Below are 15,534 nucleotides of genomic sequence, written 5' to 3'. Positions count from 1 at the left end.
TTAAGATAGTTATTGGCTTTATACTATACTGCACATAATTTTGAGGGATGAATACCAATAAAACTAGTAACAAGATTACTGAATGAAATTTAGGATTACATAGTGGCTTTACTTGTCTTTAGACTACAGTGCTGTAGTTCACTGATCTGTACAAAATGCTATGTTCTTACATTGTTGACATACCCCCCAAAAACCTAGCAGTCCCTGGTCATGAAGCACACAGGTGGCACATGGCTGATGCCAGGAGGCCCTCCTGGCCCAGCGCTGCAGCTGCTTGAGGGAGGGCTCGGGAGCGGCAGTGCCTGCGTGCAGGCTGGCCCCTGAAACCAGTGCCCACAGAGAGAACCAGCTGGGCAACACCAGTGCTCCATCCCCCATACCTCCGACTTCCCAACGGCTACTCAACATCACTTCCAAATGCTTGTCCCTGGCAGGATTTCTGTGAATCCAATTCAAGGAGACAGACAGCATACATCTCAGTCTAATTTTCAGTCGTAGCCATTGTCTACAAAGGCAAGGAGACTGGAACAATGCAAAACATTATTCAGGACCACTTCTAGCCTGGTCTTGGCATGGACCCAACCGACTCCTCCCTTCACCTTTAAGGTATGTGAAGCAAAAAAACAAAAGTAAGCAGATCTGTACGCTTCTATTGAACACACGGTATGCACCACATCAAGGGATCCATGACTTCTCACCCCTGTAACGCCTGCTGCACACTATGAACACACTGCTGTGCACCACGTCAAGGGCTCCCTTCCTTCTCACAGTTGACACCTGCTGCACACTATGAACACACTGCTCTGCACCACGTCAAGGGATCCCTTCCTTCTCACAGTTGACGCCTGCTGCACTCTATGAACACACTACTGTGCACAGGGGAAGGGCTCCCTTCCTTCTCACAGTTGACACCTGCTGCACTGCTGTGCACCACGTCAAAGGCTCCCTTCCTTCTCACAGTTGACACCTGCTGCACACTATGAACACACGGCTCTGCACCACGTCAAGGGCTACCTTCCTTCTCACAGTTGACACCTGCTGCACTCCATAAACACACACCTGTGCAGCACCTCAAGGGTTCACTTCCTTCTCACAGTTGACCCCTGCTGCACACTATGAACACACGGCTCTGCACCACGTCAAGGGCTACCTTCCTTCTCACAGTTGACACCTGCTGCACTCCATAAACATACACGGTGCAGCACGTCAAGGGCTACCTTCCTTCTCACAGTTGACACCTGCTGCACTCCATAAACATACACCGGTGCAGCACGTCAAGGGCTCCCTTCCTTCTCACAGTTGACGCCTGCTGCACTCTATGAACACACTGCTGTGCACCACATCAAGGGCTCCCTTCCATCTCACAGTTGACACCTGCTGCACTCCATAAACACACTGCTGTGCACCACATCAAGGACTACCTTCCTACTCACAGTTGACACCTGCTGCAAACTCTGAACACACAGGTGTGCACCACATCAAGGGCTCCCTTCCTTCTCACAGTTGACGCCTGCTGCACACTATGAACACACTGCTGTGCACCAGGTCAAGGGCTCCATTCCTTCTCACAGTTGTGATGCCTGGTGCAAACTATGAACACAATACTCTGCACCATGTCAAGTGCCCCCTTCATTCTCACAGTTGACACCTGCTGCACACTATGAACACAGTGCTGTGCACAACCTCAAGAGTTCCCTTCCTTCCCACAGCTGTGACAGCTGCTGCACACTATGAACACACTGCTGTGCACCAGGTCAATGGTTCCTTTCCTTTTCACACTGGACGCCTGCTGCACACTATGAAAACACACGGCTGTGCAACACGTCAAGGGCTCCATTCCTTCTCACAGTTGACACCTGGTGTATACGATGAACACACTGCTGTGTACCACAACAAGGGATCCCTTCCTTCTCACAATCGAGCCCTGCTGCACACCATGAAAACAGTGCTGTGCACCACATCAAGGGCTCCCTTCTTCTCACACTTGACATCTGTTGCACACTATGAACACACTGCTGTGCACCACATCAAGGGCTCCTTTCTTCTCAAAGTTGACGTCTGCTGCATACTATGAACACACTGCTGTGCACCACATCAAAGGCTTCCTTCCTTCACACAGTTGACGCCTGCTGCACACTATGAACACATTGCTGTGCACCACGTCAAGGGCTCCCTTCATTCTCACAGTTGACGCCTGCTGCACAATATGAACACGCTGCTGTGCCCCACAACAAGGGCTCCCTTCATTCTCACTGTTGACACATTCTGCACACTATGGACACGCTGCTGTGCACCATGTCAAGCGCTCCCTCCCTTCTTACAGCTGTGACACCTACTTCACACTATGAACACACTGCTGTGAACCACATCAAGGGCTCCCTCCCTTCTAACAGTTGACACCTACTGCACACTATGAACACACTGCTGTGCACCACGTCAAGAGCTCCCTTCTCACAGTTGACACCTGCTGCACACTATGAACACACAGGTGTGCACCACGTCAAGGGCTCCCTTCCTTCTCACAGTTGACACCTGCGGCACACTATGAACACAGTGCTGTGTACAACGTCAAGAGTTCCCTTCCTTCCCACAACTGTGACACCTGCTGCACACTATGAACACATTGCTGTGCACCAGGTCAATGGTTCCCTTCCTTCTCACACTTGATGCCTGCTGCACACTATGAAAACACACGGCTGTCCACCACAACAAGGGATCCCTTCCTTCTCACAGTCGAGCCCTGCTGCACACCATGAACACAGTGCTGTGCACCAAGTCAAAGGTTCCCTTCCTTCTCACAGTTGATGTCTGCTACACGCTATGGACACACTGCTGTGCACCACATCAAGGGCTCCCTTCCTTCTCACAACTGTGACACCTGCTGCACACTATGAACACACTGCTGTGCACCAAGTCTAGGGCTCCCTTCCTTCTCACAGTTGACGTCTGCTGCACACTATGAACACACTGCTGTGCACCAAGTCTAGGGCTCCCTTCCTTCTCATAGTTGACACCTGCTGCACACTATGAACACACTGCTGTGCACCACGTCAAGGGCTCCCTCCCTCCTCACATTTGACGCCTGCTCCACACTATGAACCCACTGTGTGCACCCACGTCAAGAGGTCCCTTGCTGCTCACAGTTGACACCTGCTCCACACCATGAACACACTGCTGTGCACCACATCAAGGGCTCCCTTCCTTCTCACAATTGATGCCTGCTGCACACTATGAACACACTGATGTGCACCCCAGGTAATGGGATCCCTTCTTTCTCTCAGCTGTCACGCCTGCTGCACACTATGAACACACTGTGTGCACCACGTCTAGAGCTCCCCTCCTTCTCACATTTGACGCCTGCTGCACACTATGAACACACTGATGTGCACCAGGTCATGGGATCCCTTCTTTCTCTCAGCTGTCAGGCCTGCTGCACACTTTGAACACACTGTGTGCACCACGTCTAGAGCTCCCTTCATTCTCACAGTTGAAGGCTGCTGCACACTATGAACACACTGCTGTGCACCACGTCAAGGCCTCCTTTCCTTCTCACAGTTGACGCCTGCTGCACACTATGAACACACTCCTCTGCACCACGTCAAGGGCTCCCTTCCTTCTCAGAGTTGACGCCTGCTACACACTATGAACACAATTGTGTGCACCACGTCAAGGGCTCCCTTCCTTCTTACCGTTGATGACTGCTAACACAATGAACACACTGCTCTGCACCACGTCAAGGGCTCCCTTCCTTCTCAGAGTTGACGCCTGCTCCATACTACGAACACACTGCTGTGCACCACGTCAAGGGCTCTCTACCTTCTCACAGTTGCCACCTTATGCACACTATGAACTCAATGCTGTGCACCGTGTCAAGTGCTCCCTTCTCACAGTTGATGCTTTCTGCACACTATGAACACACTTCTGTGCTCCACGTCAAGGGTTCCCTTCCTTCTCACGTGTGTGATGCCTGCTGCACACTATTAACACACTGCTGTGCACCACGTTAGTAGCTCCCATCCTTCTCACAGTTGATACCTGCTGTACACTATGAACACACTGCTCTGCACCGCGTCTCGTGCTCCCTTCTCACAGTTGATGCTTTCTGCACACTATGAACACACTGCTGTGCTCCACGTTCTGGGTTCCCTTACTTCTCACCCGTGTGACGCCTGCTGCACACTATGAACACACTGCTGTGCACCTCCTCAAGGGCTCCCTTCCTTCTCACAGTTGACGCCTGTTGCACACTATTAACACACTGCTGTACACGACGTCAAGGGCTCCCTTCCTTCTCAGAGTTGACGCCTGCTACACACTATGAACACAATTGTGTGCACCACGTCAAGGGCTCCCTTCCTTCTTACTGTTGATGACTGCTAACACAATGAACACACTGCTCTGCACCACGTCAAGGGCTCCCTTCCTTCTCACAGTTGATACCTGCTGCACACTATGAACACACTGCTGTGCCTGACGTCAAGGGATCCCTTTCTTCCAACAGTTTACACCTGCTGCACCCTATGAATACATTGCTGTGCACCACGTCAAGGCCTCACTTCCTTCCCACAGTTGACGCCTGCTGCACAGTATGAACACAGTGCTCTGCACCACGTCAAGGACTCCCTTTCTTCTTACAGTTGACGAATGCTGCACACTATGAACATATTGGTGTTCAAAATTTGAAGGGCTCCCTTCCTTCTCACAATTGATGCCTGCTGCACACTATGAACACACTGATGTGCACCAGGTCATGGGATCCCTTCTTTCTCTCAGCTGTCACGCCTGCTGCACACTTTGAACACACTGTGTGCACCACGTCTAGAGCTCCCTTCATTCTCACAGTTGAAGGCTGCTGCACACTATGAACACACTTGTGTGCAAAACGTCAAAGTCTCCCTTCAACCTCACTGTTGACACCTGCTGCACACTATGTACACAGTGTGTGCAGCACGTCAAGGCTCCCTTCCTTCTCACAGTTGACGCCTGCTGCACACTATGAACATACTGCTCGGCACCACATCAAGGGTTACCTTCCTTCTCACAGGTGACACCGGCTGTACACTATGAACACACTGCTCTGCACCACGTCAAGGACTCACTTCCTTCCCACAGTTGACGCCTGCTGCACACTATGAACACACTGCTCTGCACCACCTCAAGGGCTCCCTTTCTTCTCACAGTTGACACCGGCTGTACACTATGAACACACAGCTCTGCACCACGTCAAGGACTCACTTCCTTCCCACAGTTGACGCCTGCTGCACACTATGAACATATTGGTGTGCATCACTTCAAGGGCTCCCTTACTTCTCACAATTGACGCCTGCTGCACACTATGAACACACTTGTGTGCAATACTTCAAAGGCTCCTTTTCTTCTCACAGTTGACACTTGCTGGACACTATGAACACACTGCTGTGCACCATGTTAAGCGCTCCCTTCCTGCTCACAGTTGACGCCTGGTGCACACTATGAACACACTGCTGTGCACCACGTCAAGGGCTCCCTTATTCTCAAGTTGACACCTGCTGCACACTATGAACACACTGTGTGCACAACATCAAGACCTCCTTTCCTTCTCACAGGTGACACCTGCTGCACACTATGAACACACTTGTGTGCACCACGACAAGGGCTCCTTCCTTCTCACAGGTGACACCTGCTGCACACTATGAACACACTTGTGTGCACCACGACAAGGGCTCCCTTATTCTCAAGTTGACACCTGCTGCGCACTATGAACACACTGTGTGCACCACGTCAAGGGCCCCCTTCCTTCTCACAGTTGACGCCTGCTGCACACTATGAACATACTTGTGTGCAACACGTCAAAGTCTGCTTTTCCTCTCACAGTTGACACCTGTTGGACACTATGAACTCACTGCTCTGCATGATGTCAAGGGCTCCCTTCCTTCCAACAGTTTACCCCTGCTCCATACTACGAACACACTGCTGTGCAGCACGTCAAGGCCTCCTTTCCTTCTCACAGTTGACGCCTGCTGCACACTATGAACACACTTCTGTGTACCATGTCAAGGTCTCCCTTCCTTCTCACAGTTGACGCCTGCTGCACACTATGAACACACTGCTCTGCACCACGTCAAGGGCTCCCTTCTTTCTCACACTTGACATCTGCTGCACCGATGAACCCACTCTGTGCACCACATCAAGGGCTCCCTTCCTTCTCACATTTGATGCCTGCTGTGCACTATGAACACACTGCTGTGCACCAGTTCAAGGGCTCCCTCCATCTAACAGTAGACGCCTGCTGTAAACTATGAACACCCTGCTGTGCACCACTTGAAGGGCTTTCTTCCTTCTCACATTTGACACCTTCTGCACACTATGAACTCAATGCTGTGCACCGTGTCAAGTGCTCCCTTCTCACAGTTGATGCTTTCTGCACACTATGAACACACTTCTGTGCTCCACGTCAAGGGTTCCCTTCCTTCTCACGTGTGTGACGCCTGCTGCACACTATTAACACACTGCTGTGCACCACGTTAGAAGCTCCCATCCTTCTCATAGTTGACCCCTGCTGCACACTATGAACACACTGCTCTGCACCACGTCAAGGGCTCCCTTCCTTCTCAGTGTTGACGCCTGCACACTATGAACACACTGCTGAACACCACATCAAGGGCTCCCTTCTCAGTGTTGACGCCTGCTCCATACTATGAACACACTGCTGTGCACCACGTCAAGGCCTCCTTTCCTTCTCACAGTTGACGCTTGCTGCACACGATGAACACACTGCTGTACACCATGTCAAGGGCTCCCTTCCTTCTCATTGTTGATGCCTGGTCCACACTACGAACACACTGCTGTGCACCACGTCAAGGGCTCCCTTCCTTCTGACAGTTGACCCCTGTTGCACACTATGAACACACTGCTGTGCACCACGTCAACGGCTCTCTTCCTTCTCACAGTTGAAGCTGCTGCACATTATGAACACACTGCTGTGCTCAACGTCAAGGGCTCCCTTCCTTCCCACAGTTGACCCCTGGTGCACACTATGAACACTCTGTGTGCCTTGTGTCCAGAGCTCCCTTCCTTCTCACATGTGTCATGCCTGTTGCACTCTGGGATAAATTCACCTTATCAATAGCAATGGTCATATTGCTGTTTCTAGTTTAATGTCACCTTGAATGTCTTTTTATATCTCCTTTAAATAGAACAGCTGTGTCACTGACCCAGTAAACTCACAAGTTTTATTGTCTTCTACGTCCACAAGCTGTGTTCCCAGCAGCAATGTATGGATCATTACATCCCAGAGCTTCACAGGAAATGTTACGGCATCAAACTTCTGGTTTTTTACCAATCACACAGGTGAGAAATTTTATCTGTGTATAGCCTTTTTATATATCGGTCAGTATTTTAATGAACTTTATTGAAGTATTACTAGCAAGAAATAATGAACATATTCACCCCCACAAGTTTCCTCTGCCTGCCCCCATCTTCAGGGAACCATTGGTCTTTCCACCATGACAGTAGTTTGCATCCACTAGACTTCTGCTGGTGGAAGCAGTGTGCACTCCCCGGGCTGCTGCTCCCAGGACGATGACAGGCTCTTCCACACTGCTACAGGCACCAACAGCTCACTGCTCAACTTGGAGCTGGACAGGGCACAACACAATGGCCCCCTGTCGGAGGTGAGCTGTTGTTTTCCTCCAGCTGCATTATGTAACCAACTCAAAATTCCTAGGGCATTTTAAGTGGCTAGATTTCCAGTAACTTTCTGCTTTTATGTTTTCTGGTCAAGAACCTAAACAATGACTTCACACCACATCCAAACTTTTCTACTGAACTGTCCACCCTATTACTCAATTTTTACTTTCTATTACACCCTAACGTTCTCCAAAGCCTAGCCTAGTGACTGGCCCAAAGAATAAATAAGGAACACAACACGTGGCTGATGGGCACTAGAACTGGGAAGAAGACACACTGCATATCTAACGTGACCCGTGACCCCACATCCACTGCCCTACGTGTACACCATGACTTCACAGCCAAGCTGAGCCCAGTGCTGCCTTGCTTGCCTTTTGAAATGCTTCTTACCAAAAAGACACCTGAGAAACAGATTCAAATTACTTTTTAGTAAGAATTTCATGAAGAATGGATTTGTTATTTAAAATGAGTTGGACCTTTGAAAAGAACAGACTAAAAAGGAAATCCATTTACTCCATCAGGTTCATTCAGGGTTTAGATGTTCCAGCTCTTCAGGAAGCAGTTCACCTACTGAACCACTGGTGAAGAACAAGGAGGAAAGGTTGGTTTTCTTCCTTTGCTGTCAGGAATGAAAATTATTCTTAAAAATACACAACAGAATTCCTGGATCTTGATGTGATAGAATAGTAAGATAATTACATTTGATATTTGAGGTCAACAGATATGCCTAAAGCCAAACAGTACAGGTTTTAAGTGGGTTTAGAAATAAGAAGCGTTGCTCATTTGTGTTGTGATTGTGCCCAGTTTCATCTCTTCCCAAGGATGATAAAGCAGGGGACAAAGGCAGGCAGAGCTGTCCCCCACGCTGCGTCCTGGCATGCTGCTGGCATGGGCCTGACGTCTGTGAAGCACACTGCTTGTTCACCAGCACGGAATCTGCTGAGACAGATGCGACCGGAGCAGCTGCACGAACTGTGACGATGGCCACAGAAGCCACTTGCACGACACTGGGTTCTGTCAGTAGGAGCGAATGGCAGGGGGCACGGTGGCGCAGTCAGCCTCGTTTAAGGTCTTGTCGATGACCGGTCTGTACTCCAGAGTGACCTGGGAGAGAAGGTGGGCAGCTAGAGCACACAATCCCAGACAGCCACACCCTGAAAGTGAGCCTTCACGTACCGCAGTGTGCCCCCGAGAAGTGTCTACACAGTCACATAACACGTGGAAAGAGAATTTCAAAACAGTGGGGATCTCTGATGGATGTAAACGTCTTGTTTTTTTTTTTTTACAATTTCTGTACTTTCTAAAATGAGTATTTCTTTTATAATTAAGAAAAAAAAAGCCCACATTATTAAAAACAGGCTTGTACTGAGAGATGGCCAAGTCCTGAATTCAAGACACATCAGGCTTCTACATAAGTAACAAGAGTTCACCTTGATTTCTGGAGGCATAGGATCATAAAACCTTATGAGCTATGAAAAACTTAAGGGTAAAAATTATTTCTAAATCTTTATTACTATTTTTTTGATACTATGGATGGAACCCAGGGGCGTTTACCATGGAGCCACATCCCCAGTTTTATTTTTTATTTTAAGTTGCTGGTCCGGAACTTAACATCCTGCTGCCTCACCCTCCTGAGTGGCTGGGACTGTAGGAGTACGCCAATGCACTGGCCTGTTTCTGAACCCTAACACCCAGGGAAATGCCAGACGGGCAAGTACGCATCAGTAGAACAAGAACACAGGCTGGTGCAACCCCAGCCAGCGGCTCCAGACCTGCTGCCTCTCTGCGTGCTACGGGGACATGGGGGTTGCAATGTGCACCACCTCAGCTCCCAGGCTCTTCTGCAAAGGCCTGCAGGTAGCTTCAGCCATGGGAACAGAAGGGGAGGAGTCTCTCCTGGCTCCCTGAGCTCCAGAGCACTTTCTGGTAGTGGCTATGACCCTGTCCCCCTAGAGTCACCATCTCCTCCCTGCTCCTAGGTCTCAGACACTGCCCCTGCCCAGGGCCCTTCCCCTGACCCACCCGAGTCAAGCCAGCATAGGCTCTGGATCCTGTTCCCAGCAAGAAGCCTGACCCAATGTCTTCTAAGTGTGTCTCAGACAGGGCAACAGTTCTTTGAAGTCTCAGCTTTCTCTCAGCGGTTACCATCAAAGGCATCCCTGAGCAGACGCAAACCCACATACCTTTCCAGTCTTGACATCCACATATGAAAGGGTGTGCTTCCTCCAATGCTCCCCAAATGGCTTCTTCTGCTGCCCCTCAATGGGCTTGGAGTAGTCATATTCGTCAATCCGCACCTGAGGTCAGAAGTATACATCTCTCACCACTCATAGGACAACATCGTCAGGAAACCCAGAGAACACTAAAATGATGTGATGAGACCGGTCAGGAGGGGACCACTGACAAGACCAGGGCCTGCCAAGGTCAGCGTGAGTCCAGTGCCCATTTCTACACCTTCAACAACTCCATAGGTGAATGTTAAGAATTCAATCTCATTTATGCACCTTAAAGTTTATCAAATACTTTCTCTTTTTGCTCCATGCTCTGGGAGACTTCAACTTTTTCTTTCAATCTTTTTTACTTAAATATTTTAACAACGGTGTTAAAATTCTCAAAAGCTTTCGAAGAGCAGCAGAATGCTAGTGAGAAAACCTTGTGTTATAATGGGTAAGATACAAACACTTGGCTGTTGCTACTGAGGGCGTGTGGTGGGCAGAAGGGGAGCCGGGGCCAGTGGCTGCAGCAGTCCCTGGGGGCAGTTCTGCCTCGCACTTGAAGACTCATTGGCCTCAGCCCTAAACCATGCTCTGGAGAAGCTTCTGTCCCTCACTGTATGCAGAGGACATACTGACCCAACTCTTCCTGCACCCACCTGACTGGGAAGGATAAATCAGTGAAACTTCATGGAAAGCACGTGGAAACTTCTGCTTAGTCTATTTTTCTACTCACCCTTATCACCGGCACTGTCCTGAACAGTGTGCGGTGCCTGCGTCTTACTGGTGGGAGCTTGGGCTGCCTCTGCACCAAGCCCTTGATGCTGCCATCATTACAGCATCCAGATGTCAACCCACTGTCAACACATGTGGCCAGGCCCAGACCTATGACCCCTTTCCCAAGCCTCAGGCCAGGTCTGCGTCCAGGGACCTGGCTGCCCCTATAGCCTCCACCCTAGTAAGAACCAGGCTCGTTCTGCTCCAGAGGCCGTGTTTCTGAAGGCAGTGAGAACCAAGGTGACGTTACCAGAGAAAAAGTCATCTCCCCAGGTTTACTTTTGGGAGAATGGAGTGAAATGCAGAGGGAAGGGTGTGTGACTGGTGGGGGCCAGAGTGACACCAGGCCCACAGCACATTCTAAAATCGCACCTTGTAATCTTCCCTGGCGTGAGCACCGCGAGACTCCTTCCTCGCCTCTGCTCCATAGATGGTCTGCAGAGCGCACAGCATCAGGTTCTGCAGCTCCAGGGTCTCCACCAGATCCGTGTTCCAGACCACTCCTGGGGACATGCAAGGAGCCATTAGAAGCAGATAGGACCCTGCCACGTAATGCCCTGGGCTGTCACCGTGGGCTCATGGCAAAGGTGTGTCTGACCCACAGCCACAGGAAAGGCAGGATCCCAGTTGTGTGTGGAGGGCTCACCCCTGTCAAATGTCTTCAAGTGCTTCAGGTCTCCATAAAGCTGACTGATCTTCTCGCAGCCCTCCTGCAACACGCTCCCCACACGGAACACGGCAGCATGACTCTGCATGGACTGGAACAAAACACCCCTTGTAAGCCAGGTGTGGTGGCGCTGGCTGTAAACTTTTGTTCTGTGGTACCAGGGATGGAACCCAGGGCCTAAGGCACACTAGGAAAGCGCTCCACCACTGAGCTATATCCACACCTGTCAACTCTTTTTGGTTTGGTACTGAGGACTGAACCCAGGGGTGCTCTATCACTGAGCCATGTCTCCAGCCCTTTTCTTTTTTTTTTTTTTTTTTTTTTTTTTTTTTGGGTGCTGGGGATCGAACTCAGGGCCTTGTGCTTGCAAGGCAAGCACTCTACCAACTGAGCTATCTCCCCAGCCCCCCTTTTCTTTTTTTATTTTGAGACAGGGCCTTGCTAAGTTGCTCAGGTCTCACTAAATTGCTGAGGCTGGCTTTGAACTTGCCATCCTCCTGCCTCAGCCTCCACAGCTGTTGGGATAACAGACATGGTGCCACCACACCTGGCCCGTTTGTCAACTCTCAATACACTGAAGACAAGACACGAACTGTTACATTTTTAGACTAGTTTTTTTCCCTACTTTTCATTTCATATAAAATATTTGTGTAAATTAAACACATAAAACCAGGAAATTCAGACTTGTACTTTCCACAGAAAGCCAGGCCACTGCTAAGCCTCTAACTGTGCCTGGTTCCTTTTTGTTTTGAGACAGGGTCTCAACAAGCTGCCCAGGATGGTGTCACACTTGCCATCCTCCTGCCTTACAGCAGCCCCAAGCAGGCCACGGGACACCCTGCACTTGTGGTCTGTGATCCACATTACACCAGCCTTAGCCCCTTGGTGATGCAAACAAGGATCTGGTGGGCAGTGGTAGGTACGGAGCGGGGAGGTCACGAGATGGAGGAGCAGCAGACAGCTGGACACCCCTGCTGCCCAGCCTTCCCCGTCAAGGGAACACAGGTCCTCTGGTTGTTCTGTGAAGCGTCCCTCATGGTAATGCCTCGATAGCTTACTGACCACGCCTTAAGAAATGTGCTGGGAAGCAAACCCAAGTTCCTCTGGAACTAAGAGGCACAGGACACCCCGGCTTTCCGTCCAGGGCGCAGGCCCATCTTCTGGACTACCTTTCCTCTTTTCTCACTGCATCCTGGCAGGGACACAAGCCTACTTCTCAGCTCTACTTTGTTCCACTAATAACATCAGACTAACACAGTTTTAATTTAGAGACACTTCATGGTGACTGACCCCAGGGCCTTGCACACGCTGAATGACTGCCCTTCCACTGAGCTATACCCTCAGACCTTTTTACTTTATCATCATCATTTTTGGTACCGGGGAGTAAACCCAGGGGTGCTGTGCTTGTTATCTATTTTGAGACACGGTCTGGTTAAGTTTCCCAGGCTAGACTCCACCTTGACCCCCTGCCTCAGCCTCCTCCTTGGATTACTGGTGTGTGCTGCTGCTCTGGTTCCACTGTGTTTCAATTTGACACAGGTCTCGAAGAGCTGCCTGGGCTGCCTTGGCCTTGCAGCCCTCCTGCCTCACCCTCCTTCCACAGCATGTGCCACTATGCGTGGACCACCTACTCTTCTTTAGACTGACCTGATCGTGAAGTTGTAATGCACACCATCTCTTAATGGTTTCTCAGAAGACCCAAGCAAAACAACAAAAACACCTCAGAATCCGAACACTGGAAAGGTGCCAAGTTTTCATGTGAATCTATTGTCCAGACACCTTACTATATTCTTATATCATTCTCATTATTTTTTCTCCTGCAATTTTTAGATAATCTTAACTGTAAATGATTATTATTTTGTTGATTCCTTTCCAGTACATACCTCATTTTTTTCACTGTGTCAGCTACAATTGGCAAGAAAATTACTTCCCCTGTGGAAATGTGTTCTACCCTTGTCTGCCTGCTCAGCGCCGACTCTGGCATCTGATGATGCCTGGCACGGAGCAGGAGCTGGGCGGAGCCTCACTGGTGGGATGCCTCTAGGGTCTCCACGTCAAGCCCGCCTCACAAGCATGCAGCTTCCACACCCGAGGCAGGATGCAGCTGGCCTCTATCCCTCACAGCACCTGCCAGGCCCTGCAGGGCATACCCTGGCCACCTGGCCTTACTCCTGCCTTCCCTCACCACCTGTGCCTGAAGCCCAGAGATGTCTCTCCTTAAGAGCATCCTGAGAAGGACGGTAAGTAACCTTCTAGTGGTGGGGTGTGTGTGTCACCAGACCCCTTTCAGAAAGGAACTAAGGAAAGAGCCTCTTTTCAGAAAAACTCGCATGCAGCAATTATTACAGTCATCCCAAACAGAAAGAGCTCTCACTCATGGAGAACCCTGTGCGAGGAGAACTTGCTTCCTAACCGTCCAAGAGCATTTCTATGGATCTAAGCCTGTAACCACATTGAGCCATTCATATTAAAACTGAAATAAAATGGAAATTGAGGTTCTCGGACCGAACCTTTCACTGTGCACTCTCTAGGCCCTGTGGCCTGTGCTACCCACCATCCTGTCCCACCACTCAGGGACAGTATCCACAAAGGTGAACCTGCAGAGGTCAGGCTCCACCGACTGCCCTTCTCCCACTTCCTGGTTCTGGCTAGGTGAGATAATAGGCTCAGTTTGACAACATGTCCAGAGCGGTTGGAGGCTAGGCAGGCTAGCATGGCTAATTTCTGGGAATGAGATACAAGCACTGGGGCCGTGTTGGCCTCCAGCAGGGCTGAACTTCTCCTCCTGCTGCACCCCCTCCTTTGGCTGTGACGCACCTGACAGGCGGGGGGGTGGGGGGTCTGAGGATGGTACCAGAGAAGGCCATGTCCAAGGCACCAGTATATCTGCCCTGGAGTGCCGACTTAGGGTCTTCGGTGTGAAAAAGAGTGCACTCCTGTCTAAGCGAGGCTCCTGACCACCTGCACACACTTACCTGAGACGGCAAGCGCTATGGCCTGCTGTGGGCCCCGTATTGTGCAGGGGCCAGAAATCTGTCCTACCTTCTGCATGCTGAGGCGCAGCTCCGAGGTTCTTATGCTCCCGTCAGCAAATCTTAGCCTGTCGAGATTTGAGACAGACTCTTCCCCAGCATTTGGTTTGATTGGAGGAACTTTATCTCCTAAGAACAAAAAACACTGGGATTTAATTCTCCAAAACCATTTAGAATAACCAGATAGAATTTGAAGACACTCAAATGTGTCTCAAAGGCATTCAGAATCTGGAAACTGTGGCAGTACCTGAACCAACCATCCTGGCCCACCCTGACCTGAGGAACCATCTACTGACCTTGGGCCCATTTTATTTATCTATTTCATTTTTGGTACTGGGGACTGAACCCAGGGCACTTTACCACTCAGCTACATTCAGCCATATTTTATTCATTTTGAGGCAGGGTCTTGCTAAGTTGCTTAGGGTCTCACTATGCTGCTGAGGCTAGTCCGAACTTGTGATCCTCCTGCCTCAGCCTCTCCACTCACTGGGATTACAGGTGTGTGCCACTGCACCTGGCTAAAAGCACAATATATTCAAACTTCTTCTCTATTTCAAAGAAGGGGAACCTCATTCTCTGCTTGCTGAGAAGTGGTGCTGGTTCTCTGCTCAAAGGGCAGTGCCACAGTGAGGGTGCTCCACCTGAGGGCAGAGAAGCCACATGAGCACGAGGTGCCACCTGCAGGTGTGGCCTGAGCTGTGCCCGACTCAGGGAGTGTGCAAAGGGGCAGCCTGCCTTCTGGCCAGGTGCCCCTCTCCAGCTGTTTCATCAGCAGTGGAGACTGAGCTGGTCTGCAGGGTGTGGTTTCAACCCTGCTGTCTAAGAACCACAGAACTAATGCTCCACAGTCAGCATCAGGACAGGGTAATGGGGCAACAGGCCAGGGCCCCATGGGACATCCTGAGCAAAAGGGCAAGACAGCCACCACGAAAACCCAAAAGGCCAAGGCACAGTGACCTCCTGCACCTGGTGCCTGGAATAGACTTGCACCCCAGCACGTGGCACCTTCTTCCCTCCAGCACATTAAGAACTGTCAACTGAAGCCCATAAGTGAGGGGCCACCACCCAGGCTTGCTCACAGCATCCCTTTGTTAGTTGGGGTCAGTTATGTTTAATTTTCAGAGTGGGACCATTTTTCTATAAGGACTCAAAAGTTATACATTCATGATACCTACTA

The 15,534-nt window shown here is 50.3% G+C and overlaps 1 protein-coding gene and 1 long non-coding RNA gene across 4 annotated transcripts in view; one reads left to right on the top strand and one right to left on the bottom strand.

Annotated features, from left to right (window-relative positions):
* Positions 1-9,039, top strand: part of LOC124986672 (uncharacterized) — a 12,784-nt gene extending 3,745 nt beyond the window's left edge. The window contains exons 2-3 of one of the 3 annotated variants that reach the window (XR_007109057.1): positions 493-606; positions 7,176-9,039. This is a non-coding gene — a long non-coding RNA (uncharacterized LOC124986672). Of the gene's footprint in view, positions 1-434; positions 607-7,175 lie in introns of all 3 variants that reach the window. The other 2 variants (XR_007109056.1, XR_007109058.1) reach the window with 2 other exon arrangements.
* The window catches only part of Sdha (succinate dehydrogenase complex flavoprotein subunit A), a 24,673-nt gene continuing 16,508 nt past the window's right edge, over positions 7,370-15,534 (bottom strand). Inside the window, exons 11-15 of the mRNA XM_047555230.1 lie at positions 14,368-14,486; positions 11,305-11,416; positions 11,031-11,161; positions 9,852-9,965; positions 7,370-8,772 (exon numbers count right to left, since the gene is read on the bottom strand). Coding sequence (XP_047411186.1) covers positions 8,686-8,772; positions 9,852-9,965; positions 11,031-11,161; positions 11,305-11,416; positions 14,368-14,486 — 563 coding nt within the window. The 3' untranslated portion in view covers positions 7,370-8,685. The remainder of the gene's footprint in view (positions 8,773-9,851; positions 9,966-11,030; positions 11,162-11,304; positions 11,417-14,367; positions 14,487-15,534) is intronic.

This window comes from Sciurus carolinensis, chromosome 6 (assembly GCF_902686445.1).
Source record: "Sciurus carolinensis chromosome 6, mSciCar1.2, whole genome shotgun sequence".
Classification (NCBI taxonomy): Eukaryota; Metazoa; Chordata; class Mammalia; order Rodentia; family Sciuridae; genus Sciurus; species Sciurus carolinensis.
The sequence above is the reverse complement of the archived record's forward strand: the minus strand, read 5'-3'. Positions and strand labels throughout refer to the sequence as shown.